This window comes from Erythrolamprus reginae, chromosome 7 (assembly GCF_031021105.1).
Source record: "Erythrolamprus reginae isolate rEryReg1 chromosome 7, rEryReg1.hap1, whole genome shotgun sequence".
NCBI classification, from domain to species: Eukaryota; Metazoa; Chordata; class Lepidosauria; order Squamata; family Dipsadidae; genus Erythrolamprus; species Erythrolamprus reginae.
The window spans coordinates 69,225,807-69,242,444 of record NC_091956.1 but is presented as its reverse complement, the minus strand read 5'-3'; the positions used below and the strand labels follow the sequence as shown (position 1 = coordinate 69,242,444).

The 16,638-nt window shown below is 44.7% G+C and overlaps 1 protein-coding gene and 1 long non-coding RNA gene across 2 annotated transcripts in view; one reads left to right on the top strand and one right to left on the bottom strand.

The window, feature by feature from the left end:
• Window positions 1–2,084: 2,084 nt before the first annotated feature.
• Window positions 2,085–3,061, bottom strand: LOC139170481 (uncharacterized). The gene is made up of 2 exons (XR_011559634.1): window positions 2,664–3,061; window positions 2,085–2,219 (listed from the first exon to the last, which is right to left on the bottom strand). It is a non-coding gene; the product is annotated as an uncharacterized lncRNA (long non-coding RNA).
• Window positions 2,818–16,638, top strand: part of FREM3 (FRAS1 related extracellular matrix 3) — a 93,931-nt gene continuing 80,110 nt past the window's right edge. Inside the window, exons 1-2 of the mRNA XM_070757762.1 lie at window positions 2,818–8,034; window positions 9,764–9,853. Of these exons, the coding sequence (XP_070613863.1) occupies window positions 2,838–8,034; window positions 9,764–9,853 (5,287 nt within the window). The 5' untranslated portion in view covers window positions 2,818–2,837. The remainder of the gene's footprint in view (window positions 8,035–9,763; window positions 9,854–16,638) is intronic.

Here is a 16,638-nt window from a genome sequence, read left to right as displayed (position 1 = left end):
AAAACATTTATAATAGAAGAATGAAAGCAACTGTTCCAACAATGCTAGAAGTGGTAAAAAGGGATAGTGAGGGAACAAAGTATAAAAATACAAGGAAGCTGGAAGTACCAAGAAACCAAATTTCAAGATTGGTTGGACTTCTGTAATAGATGAGCCTGTTTTCTGATGAATATATACGTTGTTACTGTTGTTGTTGTTGTTGTTGTTATTATTCTTCTTATTATTATTATTATTATTATTATTATTAAACTGAGGTACTGGTATATGTTGTTTTGCATATTTTCTTAACTTTTCTGATTTTTATTGTGCACTAAATGAAGTGTCAGAAGTTTATGTTAGTTTATGAATTTGTAAATTAAATCTATGGCCTGAGGAATGTACTTTTATTCCCATATATTCTGGTTTCTAAAAATCTTTTTGACACTTTAAAAAGATGTTCTGACAAATGCAATAGTACAGGGCACCTAAATTTGTTTACATAGACTAGAATCTAACAGGGCTAATTCTCCAGTCAGTCTGCACATGATTGTAAAATTAGAGAATTTACAGTTCACAGGCCAATGCAAGATGTGTGTGTGTGGTGTGTGTGTGTGTAAGATGTTTTGTTGATAATGAAAATGAAGGGAGACACATACATACATACATACATACATACATACATACATACATACATACATACATACATACATGATTTATAGATTCTTGTCCAGTGCAAAATAATTAGAAAAATCTAAAGTTTGCAGGAGTCCTGAACTTCCTCTCTAGGGCTGTACTTTCATCCCTTGCTTTAATCAGACCACTTGGTTTGCTTCACAATCCAGAGAAACTCTACACAAGCTTGGGTCAGCAAAGGGCATGTGATTCCTCTCAAAAGAGGAATCTGTTGAGTTCTCAACATTAAAGGATAGATTGTTTTTAATCAGAATTGCCAGACTTATGGTTGCTTTGATTTTTCCTCCCCACTTTGAGTGAGAATGAGTGGATTTGACAATCACCAGAGATCCTGATTGCTAAATCGGGTCTAGGAAAGAAACTGATCTGTAGGTTTATCAGTCTTAACACATAGTTATACAGTATATATATATACAATATATATATACTGTATAATATAGAAGTTTGACGGCAGAAAAAGACCTCATGGTCCATCTAGTTTGCCCTTATACTATTTTCTGTATTTTATCTTAGAATGGATGTATGTTTATCCCAGGCATGTTTAAATTCAGTTACTGTGGATTTATCTACCACGTCTGCTGGAAGTTTGTTCCAAGGATCTACTACTCTTTCAGTAAAATAATATTTTCTCATGTTGCTTTTGATCTTTCCCCCAACTAACTTCAGATTGTGTCCCCTTGTTCTTGTGTTCACTTTCCTATTAAAAACACTTCCCTCCTGGACCTTATTTAACCCTTTGACGTATTTAAATGTTTCGACCATGTCCCCCCTTTTCCTTCTGTCCTCCAGACTATACAGATTGAGTTCATTAAGTCTTTCCTGATACGTTTTATGCTTAAGACCTTCCACCATTCTTGTAGCCCGTCTTTGGACCCGTTCAATTTTGTCAATATCTTTTTGTAGGTGAGGTCTCCAGAACTGAACACAATATTCCAAATGTGGTCTCACCAGCACTCTATATAGCGGGATTATAATCTCCCTCTTCCTGCTTGTGTTGGTTAACCATAACTATGTGTTAAGCCTGATAAACCTTATATATATCTTTTAATATTAGATTTGTTTTACTATTATGGTCTTTTACTATTGTTGTGAGCCGCCCCAAGTCTTCGGAGAGGGGCGGCATACAAATCTAATTAATAATAATAATAATAATAATAATAATAATAATAATGTTTCCCAATCTATACTGTGCAATAATTCCAAGGAATCCTGGTTTAGAATTCCCATCTAATATTAATGGAAGAAAAAGTTGGGTCCACCAATTATTATTATTATTATTATTATTATTATTATTATTATTATTATTATTATTATTATTATTTAATTAAATTTGTATGCCGCTGTTGTCTTCCCCGGATACCACACAACACACACAGCCTGAATCAGAACCCAACCTAAGCTGAACACCTGAGTGGGCAGCATACAAATTTTAATTCAATAAATAAATTCAATTAAACGAACACATCCCGGATCACTTCCAAGAGGAGAGAGAGAAAGAACTGTGTTGTTGCAGCAGCACCACCAAAGGGTTACTCGGAACGGAAGACCTGCAAAAGAGAACATTTTTTACCGCCTTTGCCGGACCGGACCGCAGTTCATCTTTGCTCCCTTCAACCTGAGGGAGCAAAGACTGAAAGCGACAGAAACAAAACACAATGTCACCAACGCTGCTTTTTTCGCGCCTTACGAAGTCGGTGCCCCCTGAGGCGAAGATTGTGGGGAACGGAACCGTCTCCGCTAACGGTGGGAATCCCAGAAAAGAAAAACTGTCGCCTTCCTGACAAGCGAGGCCGGGGGAGGGTCGTTCCCCCCTGCCGTCTTTCGTGGGGGCTCGGCGAACGGACGCTCCCCCGCCGCTTCGGGCGGCGCGGAGAAAACGAAGCCCCGGTTCCTGGGTGGGCCGGGGAGGGGGCGGCAGTTCCTGGGCGGTGCGAGGGGCTGCCAGCTCCCACCCACCCACCCCTTCCCCTCCTCCGCCTCCCCTCGAGTACCTGCAGCAGCAGGCAGCGGCCGAGTCCCAGAGAGCCCCGCTCCGGAGCAGCACACAACAAGCCCGGCTCCTGCACCTTGTCGTCCGCCCTGCCGTCTCGCCGGGTCCCAAAGTCCGTCGGAATTCGCGCCGGGCGAGAGTGTGTGTGTGAGAGAGAGGCAGCGCTAGAGGCGGCATGGCCGAACCGCCCGGGCACCTTCGCCGTCGCCACCGGGCGCCCTTCGGGGCGGCGCTGTTCCTGCTCTCCTTTCTGGCGGCGCTCGAGACCACCCAGCCGCAACCGGACTCAGACGGACCGTCGCTTCTCCTTCAGCAGCCGGAGGTGGAACCGGGCGCCGTCGGCGGGGGCGGCGCGGCGGGGATCCTGGTGGCCAACCGCGCGCTGCGCGTGCCGTTCGGCCGCTCCGTCTCCCTGGATCCCGCCCGCGACCTGGTGATCCGCGTGCAGCCGGGCGACAAGTGCGCCGTGACCGTCTTGGAGAGCGGGCCGCCCCCCGCGCCTCACCGCCCGGGGGCGCTCTCCCCGCAACGCTTCCCTTGCCACTTCGGCCCGGGAGAGGTCACCTACACCCACTACGGGTCTCGCAGCCCCGGGCGCGACCGCCTCAGCCTCCAGCTCCGCTACGACTCCCCGGGCCGCACCTTCGTGGTGCCTTTCGCGCTGGAGGCCGAGGTGCTGTCGCAGCAGCTGCGCCTCCTCAGCCGCAACCTGCCGCTCGTCGTGGAGAAGCTGCGGGGCCTCAGCCAGCCCCTGGACGCCAAAGTCCTGGCCTTCGCCGAGGAGGAGGAGGAGGGAGAAGCCGGGCGTCGCCGTTGCCGCCTCACCGCCCTCCCCCACCCGTCCAGCAGCGGCAACCACCTGCCTTCCTACGGGCGCTTAGTCGACGCCCGCGGGCGCCCCCTGCCGCCGGCCTACAGCAACGAGTGCAGCAGCTTCCTGAGGGAGGGCATCCGCTACCAGCACACGGCTCCCACGCCTTCGCCCAACCGCGACCACATCCCCATGAGGGTTGAAGTGCTTGAGGAGGACAGCGGATCTTCCCAGGGCCCAAGCCAGCAGGAATACTTTCAGGTGGTGGTTCGGATCCGGGATGGGGCAGAGAACACTCCTCCCAAGCCCAGCTTTGTGGCTTTGCTCATGATGGAGGTGGACCAGTTTGTGCTTACCGCCATCACACCTGACATGTTGGCGGCAGAGGACTTGGAGACCCCGCCGGACCTGCTGCTGTTTAACCTCACCTCTCCCTGGCTCGGTGTCGGAGGTCAGGACGGGACAACTGGTTACTTGATAAGTACGGATGATCCTAGTCGGCCGCTCACTTCTTTCACTCAGCGGGAGCTGAGGGAGCTGAAGATTGCCTACCAGCCTCCTACAGTGGACTCGGACCACGAGCGCCTCTTCCAGTTTGAGATGGAGGTGTTGGACCCCGAGGGCGCCTCTTCGGACCCTTTTGCCTTCGTGGTGGTGGTGAAACCTATGAACACGTTGGCTCCGGTGGCTGTCTTTAACCGCATTGCTGGCCCTCAGATGATGCTTTTTGAAGGCCAGTCCAGGCCACTTTCTGACAATCTTGTAATCAGTGATGAGGACAACTTGGGGGAAGTGAAGATTTGGGTTACCAAAGGTTTAAAGCATGGCGAACTGAGAGTTTTGGGTGCGTCTCCTGGTCATCATTTTTTTACTGCAGCAGAGTTGGCAGCTGGACAGGTGATCTACCAGCATGATGGCAGTGAGCACAGTTTCAGTGACAATGTTATCTTCCGCATGGAGGATGGACAACACCAGGTGGAGTTTTTTTATCCCATTACGATCGCCCCTGATGATGATCAACCACCGCTCCTTAATGCCAACACTGGCTTGGTCCTAAGTGAGCACCAGGTGGTGCAGATCTCACCCTTTGTTCTCAGTGCTACTGATATAGACTCTGATGACTCAACTATTCGATTTGTGGTTAAGGATATTAAAACATCTTCAGAGACACCTGTCTGGAAGCATTTTGGTGAGCTTCTGTTGCGACAGGAAGAGGTGCCATCATCCAATGCAAAAGAGGAAGATCCATTCTCCTGGCACTTTATAGATAGCGAAGGTATATATGAGAAGGCAGTGACTGAATGGCTGCAAGAGGATATCCTGGATGGAAAGTTGTTCTACAGGCACATTGGACCTCATCGCACCAATGTCGTGATGGACCAGTTTATATTCTATCTCCAAGATGATAACGACCCTCCAAATCAATCTGAAGAAAAGGTGTTTGTTGTCAAGATACAGCCAGTAGATAACCTATCTCCAGAACTACACCCAGGGACAACTTTACAGATGACTGTCCTGGAATACCAAGTGACACATTTCAAGAAGCATTATCTGTGCTACACGGATTTGGACACAGACGACCGAGAGCTGAAATATACAGTGCTTACATTACCGACTGATATTGACGAAAATCACCCTGTCTTGGCAGGTGAAATTGTATTGACTGACAGCCCTCTGGTGCCTATTACCCATTTCACTCAAGCGCAGATAAATCATCATAAAGTGGCCTATAGACCGCCAGACCAAGAACTCGGCATTACTCCAAGAGTAGCACAATTCACTTACAGTGTAGAAGATGCAGCTGGTAATTCTGTGCTAGGCATTTTCACTTTCTTCTTGCAGCCAGTGAATAATCAGCCCCCACAAATAACCAATGCTGGTTTCACAGTGTTTGAGGGGCACAGCTTCTTCCTCACCACCACGCAGCTAGATGCTACTGATAAAGATACAGACACTGACCGAATTGTCTTCACTTTAACTGAAACACCCCAGCATGGCCACTTGCGCTACCTGGAGGAAGGATTGATGGTACAGGGTGAGTCCTTTCTGTTAGATGACGTTGCTAATGGCCGCGTATCCTATCAGCATAATGGTGATGAGTACAAAAGTGATGCCTTTCAATTAGAAGTAAGTGATGAAGTTCATCAAGTTCCAATCACAGTTAAAATTGCTGTTCAACCAGTGGATGATGAACGTCCCAGCATCATGGTCCCTAGCAGTAATGGACTTTTGGGGGCCTTTATTGATGTTCTGGAAAATAGTTTTACTGAAATAACTACTTCTCTTATTCAGGGCACAGATGAAGATACGGATGAACTGGCATTAACTTTCATTGTAGAGGACCCTCCTAAGCTGGGTAGTATTTTAGTGGATGGCGTACCTTCTAAAAGATTCACTCAAGAGGATCTCATAAGTGGAACAGTCGTTTATGCTCATAATAGTGGAGAGATTGGATTGAAGAGGCAGACTGATTCTTTCAATCTTACTATCTCAGACCGGTCCAGTGAGTGGGTGGTGAGAGGAAGCACAATAGAAGGAGTGCGTGTGACTGTAACTCTTTTGCCAGTGGACAACATTGCTCCTGAAGTTATGATGGGAGAAGAACCGTTCGCTGTTCATGAAGGAGGAAAGAATGTGTTAAGGTTAGAGCTGCTGGACGTGGAAGATATTGATACTCCCAGAGATGATATTCTCTGTACCATTCTAACACAGTCAACTGCTGGATACCTAGAGAATATCTCTCCAGCACCAGGATCTGAAAAATCCAGAGCTGGGATTCCCATCAGTGCATTTTCCATCAAAGATATCCGTGTTGGTCATATCAACTATGTCCAGAGCATCCATAAAGGGACAGAACCTTTAGAAGACAGATTCACTTTCCAGTGCTCTGATGGTGTCAACTTTTCACCACCTCAGTTCTTTCCAATTGTCATTATCCCGACCAATGACGAGAAGCCCAAATTGTTTGTACGTGAGTTTGTGGTGTTGGAAGGAATGAGTTTGGTCATTGACACACCCATTCTCAACGGTGCGGATGCTGACATTCCCCTAGATGAATTGCGCTTCTTTATAACTGTTCCTCCAAAGTATGGACAGATTGTCAACCAGCTGATCACAGGCACTGTGTCTGTTACTAATTTCACTCTGGACGAAATTCAGGAAGCATCTAGCATTGTGTATGAGCATGATGACTCAGAAACTAAAGAGGACTCTTTCAAAATCCAGCTCACTGATGGCCTACACACAGTGGAAGAGGAAGTGTTAATAATGGTCATTTTGGTTGATGACGAAACACCCCGGATGTCCATCAATGATGGACTAGAAGTAGATGTTGGTGAATCTAAAGTTATCACCAGTCAAGATCTCAAAGCCACGGACATAGACTCAGAAGACAGGATGCTTACTTATATTATTCGTTTATCCCCCAGGCATGGATTATTACAGTATATAAATAAAGAAAGAGAGGTGCTATACAACATTACACTTGGCCTAAATTTTACTCAGGATGACATAGATCATAACTATATATGTTATACACATACGGGCCAACAGGGACTCCGTGACTTAATTAAGTTTGATGTCACCGATGGCATCAACCCTTTGATAGATAGATACTTTTACATTACTATCAATGGCATTGATATGGTGTTTCCCGAGGTCATCAATAAAGGAGTCACTCTGAAAGAAGGTGGGAGAGTGACTCTCACTACTGATCTTCTCAGTACAAGTGATCTCAACAGTCCTGATGAACTACTTAGGTTCAGCATCACGCGGGCACCAAGCAGAGGTCATTTAGAGAATTCTGATAACCCTGGAGTTCTTGTCACTACCTTCACTCAGCTGCAACTAGCTGGAAACAAGATTTATTACATCCACACTGCCGATGATGAGGTGAAGATGGATAGCTTTGAGTTTGAAGTGACTGATGGCTATAATCCAGTCTTCCGTACTTTTAGAGTTTCTATTACCGATGTGGACAATAAGAAGCCAGTTGTCACATTACATGACCTCACGGTTCAAGAAGGGGAAACCAAACTGATCACGCCATTTGAGCTAAATGTGGACGATCGGGATACACCTGACCATGTGCTCCGATTCATAATTACCCAAGTCCCTGTACATGGTCAAATTATTTATAACAACAGCTATTCTGTCACCAGCTTCACTAAACAAGACTTAAATGAAAATATGATCAGCTACAAACATGACGGCACTGAAACTAATCATGATAGCTTCTCTTTCACTGTAACGGATGGAACACATCCAGATTTTTATGTTTTTCCTGATACCGTCGTTGAAACACGTAACCCGCAGATGATGAAAATTCAGATCAATGCTTTAGACAATGGCGTACCACAAATAGTAGTGAACAAGGGTGTCTCCACACTAAGAAATATAGCAACTGGACACCTGGGCTTCTTAATAACCAGCAAGTCTCTGAAAGCAGAAGACAGAGATAGTCCACACAAATTACTGAAATATAAGATCACAGATGGGCCAAAACATGGATTTCTCATTAATATTGGTCTAGGCAATGCAAGTGTCAAATCCTTTTCCCAAGGTTAGTACTATGTAATCACTAATTTATCTATTCATTTTTTTAAAAGAAAGCTAATGTTTCTAAAACAATGAAGTCTGTTTGAATGTTGTTTTAAAATCATATTCGCAGATCAACATCTACAAGCAAGTTACTTTTTTACACGGTTATTACACCTAATAATTGATCCACTCAATTATTTATTTAATTTGGTTTATTACCAGGTTCAAAATTATCAGGAATCATAATCATCTCAAGCCAAAAGCTTTTCCTGTCCCCTGAGCAGTAAAGAGCTCAGTCTATTACTGGTCAAGTGGCTTTACACTGTGAGCACAAATGCATTTTCAAATTGCCATAGATTTTTACAGTTTATTATATGAGAATTCTCAGATTTTTGACACTGTAAAATGTTTAACTTTTATGAATTCTCAACATTCTAATAACTTGTTATATATTAACAAATAGGTAAACACCTGTAATATGTATTATCCAGTGGAATAAGAAAACATTTTTTTGCTGTGATGGGATTCCATTGATTATTATGGTCAGTGATTACGACCAGCACAACCTATCAGTTTCCCTGAGCATATAGTAATTAATAGCTTGAATTGGCACATGCAGATTTAACGTGACTTCTTTGTTCTTTATATTGAGATTTGTAAATGTTTTATGGCTTATCCTAAAGGTTTGTTATGGTTCTATAACAGTGATGGCAACCTATGGCATGCAGGCCACAAGTGGAACATGGAGCCATATCAGTGGGTATGTGAGCTCAGGTCAGGCGTGCATGTGTGCGCCGGCCAGCTGATTTTTCAGGCCTTTTGGACCCACTGGGAGTCGGGAAACAGGCTGTTTCCAACCTCCAGAGGGGTTTTTTACTCTTTTCAAGCTCCAGAGCCTTTCTAGGAGCCTGGGGAGAGCAAAAACAGCCTTCCCCAATCCTTGGTGGTCCTCTGGAGGCTGGAAACCGCATGTTTGCCGACTTCTGGTTGAATCGGAAGTCCCATTTTATTTGCTCTTCTCAGGCTTCAGAGCCTTTCTAGGAGCCTGGGGAAGGTGAAAATGGCTTTCCCACTCCCATGGACGCCGTCCGGAGGCCAGAAATAGCCCATTTCTAAGTTGGGAAATGGGCCATTTTTGGCCTCTGGAGGGCCTCTGTAGAGGGAAGCCATTTTCAACCTCCCCAGGCTCCTAGAAAGGCTCTGAAGCCTGGGGAGAGCAAAAAACAGGCGTGCCATTGTGTTCTGAGAGTGTGTGGGGTCATGTGCATTCATGGGGGTGCATGAAATGATTGGTGTGGGCATGCACATGTGCGACCTCCCCATGCGATTTTCCCGTTTTGGCATGTGAATCAAAAAAGGTTCGCCATCACTGTTCTATAAACCCTAACGGTACTATGTTTTTGTCTAGCTATAGTTTCTAAATGAAAAAAATAGACTTACAATCATTTAAACCAGTCTTCTCCAACCGGATACTTTGCAGATAAAGTTCCATAATCTCTTTCTGGACATTGAAGTCTGAGCATCTTTATAGCTCAGATTCATCTGAAGGGGATCATCAGATTTGGTACTCCCGACGACAAAGGGAAAAATATTAAACCTTTTCAGGTGTTCATATATTGTGTAGGGTACCTACACAAATATATGCTGATTCTAAAGAAATAAATAAGCAAAACCAAAGAGGTAAGTTTATCCTGTATAGAAAAGATTTTGATGTCAGCATTGACTTGTGTAATTTTTCTCATTCCCATCAGCTGATATCGATGAAATGAAAATATGTTATGCCTTGAAAGAACATGAAAATGCTACGAGCGATATCTTCTATTTTTCAGTTGAAGATAATGGTAAGATTTTCCTTTTTTTTTACAGGGGTTCAGCATGTTTAAAGTGGTGTGCACATGAATATTGGCATTAAATATTGTGAATTTGTTGCAATTTACATTGCACAAAATACATTGCTTGTACTTAAATTTTGCTTGTTTTAAAACACAAGACCTCTTGTGCTTAGAGATATTGAAACCCATACAGTGGTACCTCAAGATACGAACCCCTCGTCTTACGAACAACTCATGATACGAACCTGGGGTTCAGAAAAATTTTGCCTCTTCTTACAAACTTTTTTCGAGTTACGAACCGGCGTTCGGGGACTGCTGGGAAGCCGCGCGGCTATTTTAAAAGGTCACAGCCAGGCGGCGGGGCTTCCCAGAAGCCTCCCGAACGCCGGTTCGTAACTCGAAAAAAGTTCGTAAGAAGAGGCACAATTTTTCTGAACCTCGGGTTCGGTTCGGGAGGTTGCTGGGAAGCCCCCCAGCCCGGCTGTCACCTTTTAAAACAGCCGCGCGGCTTCCCAACTGTCTCCGAACGGCGAACGCAGAAGTTCGGGTTTGGCGTTCGGCTTCGGGAGACAGCTGGGAAGCCGCGCGGCTGTTTTAAAAGGTCACAGCCGGCCTGGGGGGCTTCCCAGCACCCCCCCGAACCCCAAACTTTTGCCGAACTTCCGGGTTTGGGGTTCAGGGGGGGGTGCTGGGAAGCCCCCCAGGCCAGCTGTGACCTTTTAAAACAGCCGTGCGGCTTCCCAACTGATGCCGAACGTCGAACGCGGAAGTTCGGGTTTGGCGTTCGGCTTCAGGAGACAGCTGGGAAGCCGCGCGGCTGTTTTAAAAGGTGACAGCCGGCCTGGGGGGCTTCCCAGCAACCTCCCGAACCCCGAACTTTTGCCGAACTTCCGGGTTCAGGGTTCGGGAGGTTGCTGGGAAGCCCCCCCAGGCCGGCTGTCACCTTTAAAAACAGCCGCGCGGCTTCCCAGCAGTCGCCAAAAGCCATTTTTTTGCAGGGGTTTTTTTGGTTGCACGGATTAATTGACTTTACATTGTTTCCTATGGGAAACAATGTTTCGTCTTACGAACCTTTCGTCTTACGAACCTCCTCCTTGCACCAATTAAGTTCGTATCATGAGGTATTACTGTATATCATATATACAAGATTGTACAATGAATGGAAATTACAATTTGATTTGGATTGGTATAGATACATTATTACATCCTGTTATAGATTTGAAATGGTTTCTTTAGAGACAGTACCATTAGTGTGAAACCTGGTTTAATAAGTGAAGAACTATATTGTGACAGTGTCCATGAACTGATAGGAAATGTTTGAATATTTGTGTTGTAATGATTTTCAATGAAATGTGATTATAAACTGGTATCTATTCAAATACAGTGATACCTTGTCTTACAAACTTAATTGGTTCCGGGACAAGGTTCTTAAAGTGAAAAGTTTGTAAGACCAAACAATGTTTCCCATAGGAATCAATGGAAAAGCGCTTAATGCATGCAAGCCCAAAATTCACCCCTTTTGCCAGCTGAAGCACCCGTTTTTGCGCTGCTGGGATTCCCCCGAGGCTTCCCTCCATGGGAAACCCCACCTCTGGACTTCCGTGTTTTTGCAATGCTGCAGGGGAATCCCAGCAGGGGAATCCCAGCATCGCAAAAACGAGCGCTTCGTTGGCAACGGAAGTCCGGAGGTGGGGTTTCCCAGTGAAGGAAGCATCAGTGAAATCGCAGCATCGCAAAAACACCAATGTCCTCGAAACGCCACCTCCGGACCTCTTTGTTTTTGCGATGCTGCGATTTCACTGAGGCTCCCCTTGCTGGAGGGGAGCCTCAGGGGAATCCCAGCAGTGCAAAAATGGGCGCTTTGCTGGCAACGGAAGTCCGGAGGCGGGGCATCCCAGTGGACGTGGTGGGTTTGCAAGGTAAAAATAGTTTGTAAGAAGAGGCAAAAAAATCTTAAACCCCGGGTTTGTATCTCGAAAAGTTTGTATGATGAGGCTTTTGTAAGACGAGGTATCACTGTATATGACCGCAAATACTAGTTATAAATTCTAATTAGACTTTTTAAACGTTATTTTAATTATTATGAAGCGCGGTGGTGCTGTGATTAGAACGCATTATTGCAAGCTATTTCTGCTGCCTGCCCACAATTTGGCAGTTCAAATCTCACCAGGTTCAAAGTTGACTCAGCCTTCCATCCTTCCAAGGTTGGTAAAATGAGGACTCAGTTTGTTGGAGGCAATATGCTGACCTTGTAAACTGTGAAGTGGTATATAAGTCTAAGTGCTATTGCTATTATTGACGAACATGTGTTTCTTGCAATTCTGTCTCGTCTCTATGGCAGGAGCGGTTCAATATTTTTCTTGTTAAAAGACAACTGGACCGCTGTAAATGTTGATCCAGTAGTTGCAATCTTAAAATTAGTCATGACAAAAAATGGGTGGAGCCCAAGAAAGTTCATTTTAGGACTGTGCTGTATTTCAGATTGGATTCCAAAAAGTGGTTCGGGCAACATAGGTGCACATCTGTTTGAATGTCTTTAAAGCAGCCGCTTCTTTACTAATCCAACTACAAAGGGTAGATATATGATCTTGAAGGAATTGTATCTGCTTTAAAAACTTGCAGGCAGGGGCTACATTCATACCAGTAGTGTTTTTTTCTTACCTTTGCTACCATTTTGGCAATGGGAGTTATATTATTATTATTATTATTATTATTATTATTATTATTATTATTATTATTTATTAGATTTGTATGCCGCCCCTCTCTGCAGAGTTCATGTGCACACTTTATGCAGGCATGCCCCAACGCTTCATACACACCCGTGCAACATTTATGTGCATGCGCAGAGTGTTTTTGATGATGTCTGGGTGGGTGGGCAGAGCCTCCCGGCGTCGCCACTACCGGTTTGCCTGAACCGGTGTGAATTGATAGCAACCTTGTCTTTTGCAAACTACTTAAGACCCACCTATATCGCCAGGCATGGGGGAATTGAGACATCTCCCCCAGGCTTTTATAGTTTTATGTATGGTATGTGTGTGTTGCATGGTTTTTAAATGATGGGTTTTTCGATGCTTTTTTAATATTGAATTTGTTTACATTGTCACACTGTTGTATTGTCATTGTGAGCCGCCCCAAGTCTTCGGAGAGGGGCGGCATACAAATCTAATAAATAATAATAATAAATATAATAATAATAACCCAAAATTGATTCATACTGTCCATGTATTTTGAACAACCTCAAAGACAAAAAAGCTGCACTATCATTACACAATCAATATAAATATTTCCAATGTATTTAACCATTTCTACTTCTGTCCTATTAAAATCATGATTTGGTGAAAATTTTTGGAAGATGGGGAAAACTAAGCTTGGTTTAGGCAGAGACGGAAATGGAGATTCAGATCTACAGTTTCCAACTTTTTTTAAAAAAAATATAATAATTATTATTATTTATTAGATTTGTATGCCGCCCCTGTCCGAAGACTCGGAGCGGCTATTCTTTCAATAAATATATGATTGAGGAAATAAAACTATGGGACAATATCTGAAAATAATCGTGTATATTATAATCAGTTGATGAGCCTGAAATCCTGGCATATAGAATAGAATAGAATAGAATTTTTATTGGCCAAGTGTGATTGGACACACAAGGAATTTGTCTTGGTGCATATGCTCTCAGCGTACATAAAATAAAATATACATTTGTCAAGAATTATGTGGTACAACAATGATTGTCTTGGGGGTCAAATAAGCAATGAGGAAGCAATATTAATAAAAATCTTAGGATATAAGCAACAAGTTACAGTCATACAGTCAACATGGGAGGAAATGGGTGATAGGAATGATGAGAAAAACTACCGTGTTTCCCCGATAGTAAGACACCCCTGATTTTAAGACGTATTGGGGGTTTCAGGGGGGTCGGCTAATATAAGCCGTACCCCGAAAGTAAGACATTCTTACTTTTGAGGAAACACGGGGGTATTGCCGGGGGGGAGCCCGATGACGTCGCTTCCAAGCTCACCGCGCGCCCCTCGCCTTCGCCTCGCCGCGGCGCCACTGCCTCTTCCCCTGCCGAGGCTTGGCTGCAAGCGGCCGGCGAGGCCGACCGGCTCCGAGGCGAACGGCCGGAGCTGCGCCCTCCTTTGCCCGCCTCCTTTCCGGCAGCTCCCCGTGCGCCCTTCACCTCGCCGTGGCGCCACCGCCTCTTCCCCTGCCTCGCTGGCCGCTTGCAGCCGAGCCTCGGCAGGGGAAGAGGCGGTGGCGCCGCGCGATGAAGGCGAGGGGCGCGCTGGGAGCTGCCGGAAAGGAGGCGGGCGAAGGAGGGCGCAGCTCTGGCCGCTCGCCTCGGAGCCGGTCGGCCTCGATGGCCGCTTGCAGCTGAGCCTCGGCAGGGGAAGAGGCAGTGGCGCCGGTGGCTCGGCTGCAAGCGGCCAGTGAGGCCGACCGGCTCCGAGGCGAGCGGCCGGAGCTGCGCCCTCCTTCGCCCGCCTCCTTTCCGGCAGCTCCCCGCGCGCCCTTCGCCTCGCCGCGGCACCACCGCCTCTTCCCCTGCCTCGCTGGCCGCTTGCAGCCGAGCCTCGGCAGGGGAAGAGGCGGGTGGCGCCGCGCGCCAAAGGCGAGGGGCGCGCGGGGAGCTGCCGGAAAGGAGGCGGGTGAAGGAGGGCGCAGCTCCGGCCGCTCGCCTCGGAGCCGGTCGGCCTCGCTGGCCGCTTGCAGCCGAGCCTCGGCAGGGGAAGAGGCGGTGGCACCGGTGGCTCGGCTGCAAGCGGCCAGCGAGGCCGACCGGCTCCGAGGCGAGCGGCCGGAGCTGCGCCCTCCTTCGCCCGCCTCCTTTCCAATGTAAGACATACCCCGAAAGTAAGACGTAGTGGGGCTTTTGGGGGTAAAAAGAAAGTAAGACACTGTCTTACTTTCGGGGAAACACGGTAGTAGAATAGAAGTGCAGATTTAGTAGAAAGTCTGACAGTGTTGAGGGAATTATTTGTTTAGCAGAGTGATGGCGTTCGGAAAAAAACTGTTCTTGTGTCTAGTTGTCTTGGTGTGCAGTGCTCTGTAGTGACGTTTTGAGGGTAGGAGTTGAACCATTTTGTGTCCAGGATGTGAGGGGTCAGTAAATATTTTTCCCGCCCTCTTTTTGACTCGTGCAGTATACAGGTCCTCAATGGAAGGCAGGTTGGCAGCAATTGCTTTTTCTGCAGTTCTGATTATCTAATTGTTTAGCATTTTAATCTGTATTTGGCTATACCAGACAATATAAGAGTAGTCAACCCACAACTAGACCACTTTCCAGAATGTTCCACCGTGGAATGGTGGAACTGGCTGAGGAATTCTGGGAGTTGACATCCATAGAGTTGGAAGGTAGCCAGGTCATGGAATACTGCATGATATGTACATATAACATGGGAAGAGCTAAGTTAGAATAGCCCAAAGTCTTATTTTGTTCTCCATTCTGTTCCCACTTTAGCCTTTAATATCCATTAGCGGGATAATTTGAGATGTATCACATTCATCATGCAAACAAGTCTCCAGTCCTACCCACAGCAAGGATTGATTTTATTTAGCTCCAGTAGGATTTCCTTTCATTTAAACATACATAAGGTTGTGATAAAATATACTGCTCAAAAAAATGAAGGGAACACTCAAATAACACATCCTAGATCTGAATGAATGAAATATTCTCATTGAATACTTTGTTCTGTACAAAGTTGAGTGTGCACAACAGCAATGTGAAATTGTCAGTCAGTGTTGCTTCCTAAGTGGACAGTTTGATTTCACAGAAGTTTGATTGACTTGGAGTTATATTCTGTTTTTTAAGTGTTCCGTTTATTTTTTTGAGCAGTGTATATACTGCATACAGTATTTTTTTAAAAAACATTATTGTGAGCTATTTTTTTTCTGATTATCAGTAAACTCTTTAATGATAATAATGATCCTAAGTCACATGCTTTGATAATTTTGCCTTCAGACAAAAATATTCTTATGATACAATGTACAATGAAATATTAATTGTGCTTGAAATTTCTTATTTGGAAAATGCATTATACTCAATATTTAAAAAAAAAAGAAGAACAAAAATGTGGCACCTACTTACATTCCAAAATATATTCTATATATGATTGTGTTTTCTAAAAACTATATGAGACAGTAACTGTTTGAAATTGATGCTGAATCTTTGCTAAGCAAACATTATTCACTAACTTGTTTGAAATTCATATGTACTAAAGATACCGAAGAGTCTTCAGAAAGGAGCGGCATACAAATCTAATTAATAATAATAATAATAATAATAATAATAATAATAATAATAATAGTAATACATGAATATGGTTTTTATGCATATAGTATATGGACTTAGTAACAGTGGCACTATCTCTGGAATAAACAGTGATTTATTTCATAAGGTACAATCATGTACCAAAGATGAAAAGCTAATAGCTGAGGTTATATAGAATGAAGACACATGCATTCATCAGAAGTTTCTTAATGGGTCTGAAATTAATGAGGGTAGTAGATAATGTGACACTGAAGATGTTAATAGGAGATCATTGGTTTTAAGAGCTGTATGACTAAATGCAATATGATGTTCGAGTTTATTGGCAGAGCAGGAAGGGAATGGCCTCAGTGCATTATTTCTAATTACAATAGATAATGCATTTCTGTATTTGTGTATTGCATAGGTATATAATAATTAATGCGCAAACATAAATCTTGTAGAATAGAAATTGAGTAACCAGGGGAATACATTTAGCTTTTGAAAGATGTCACAGGGAGACTTGAAATAATGAATTATAATA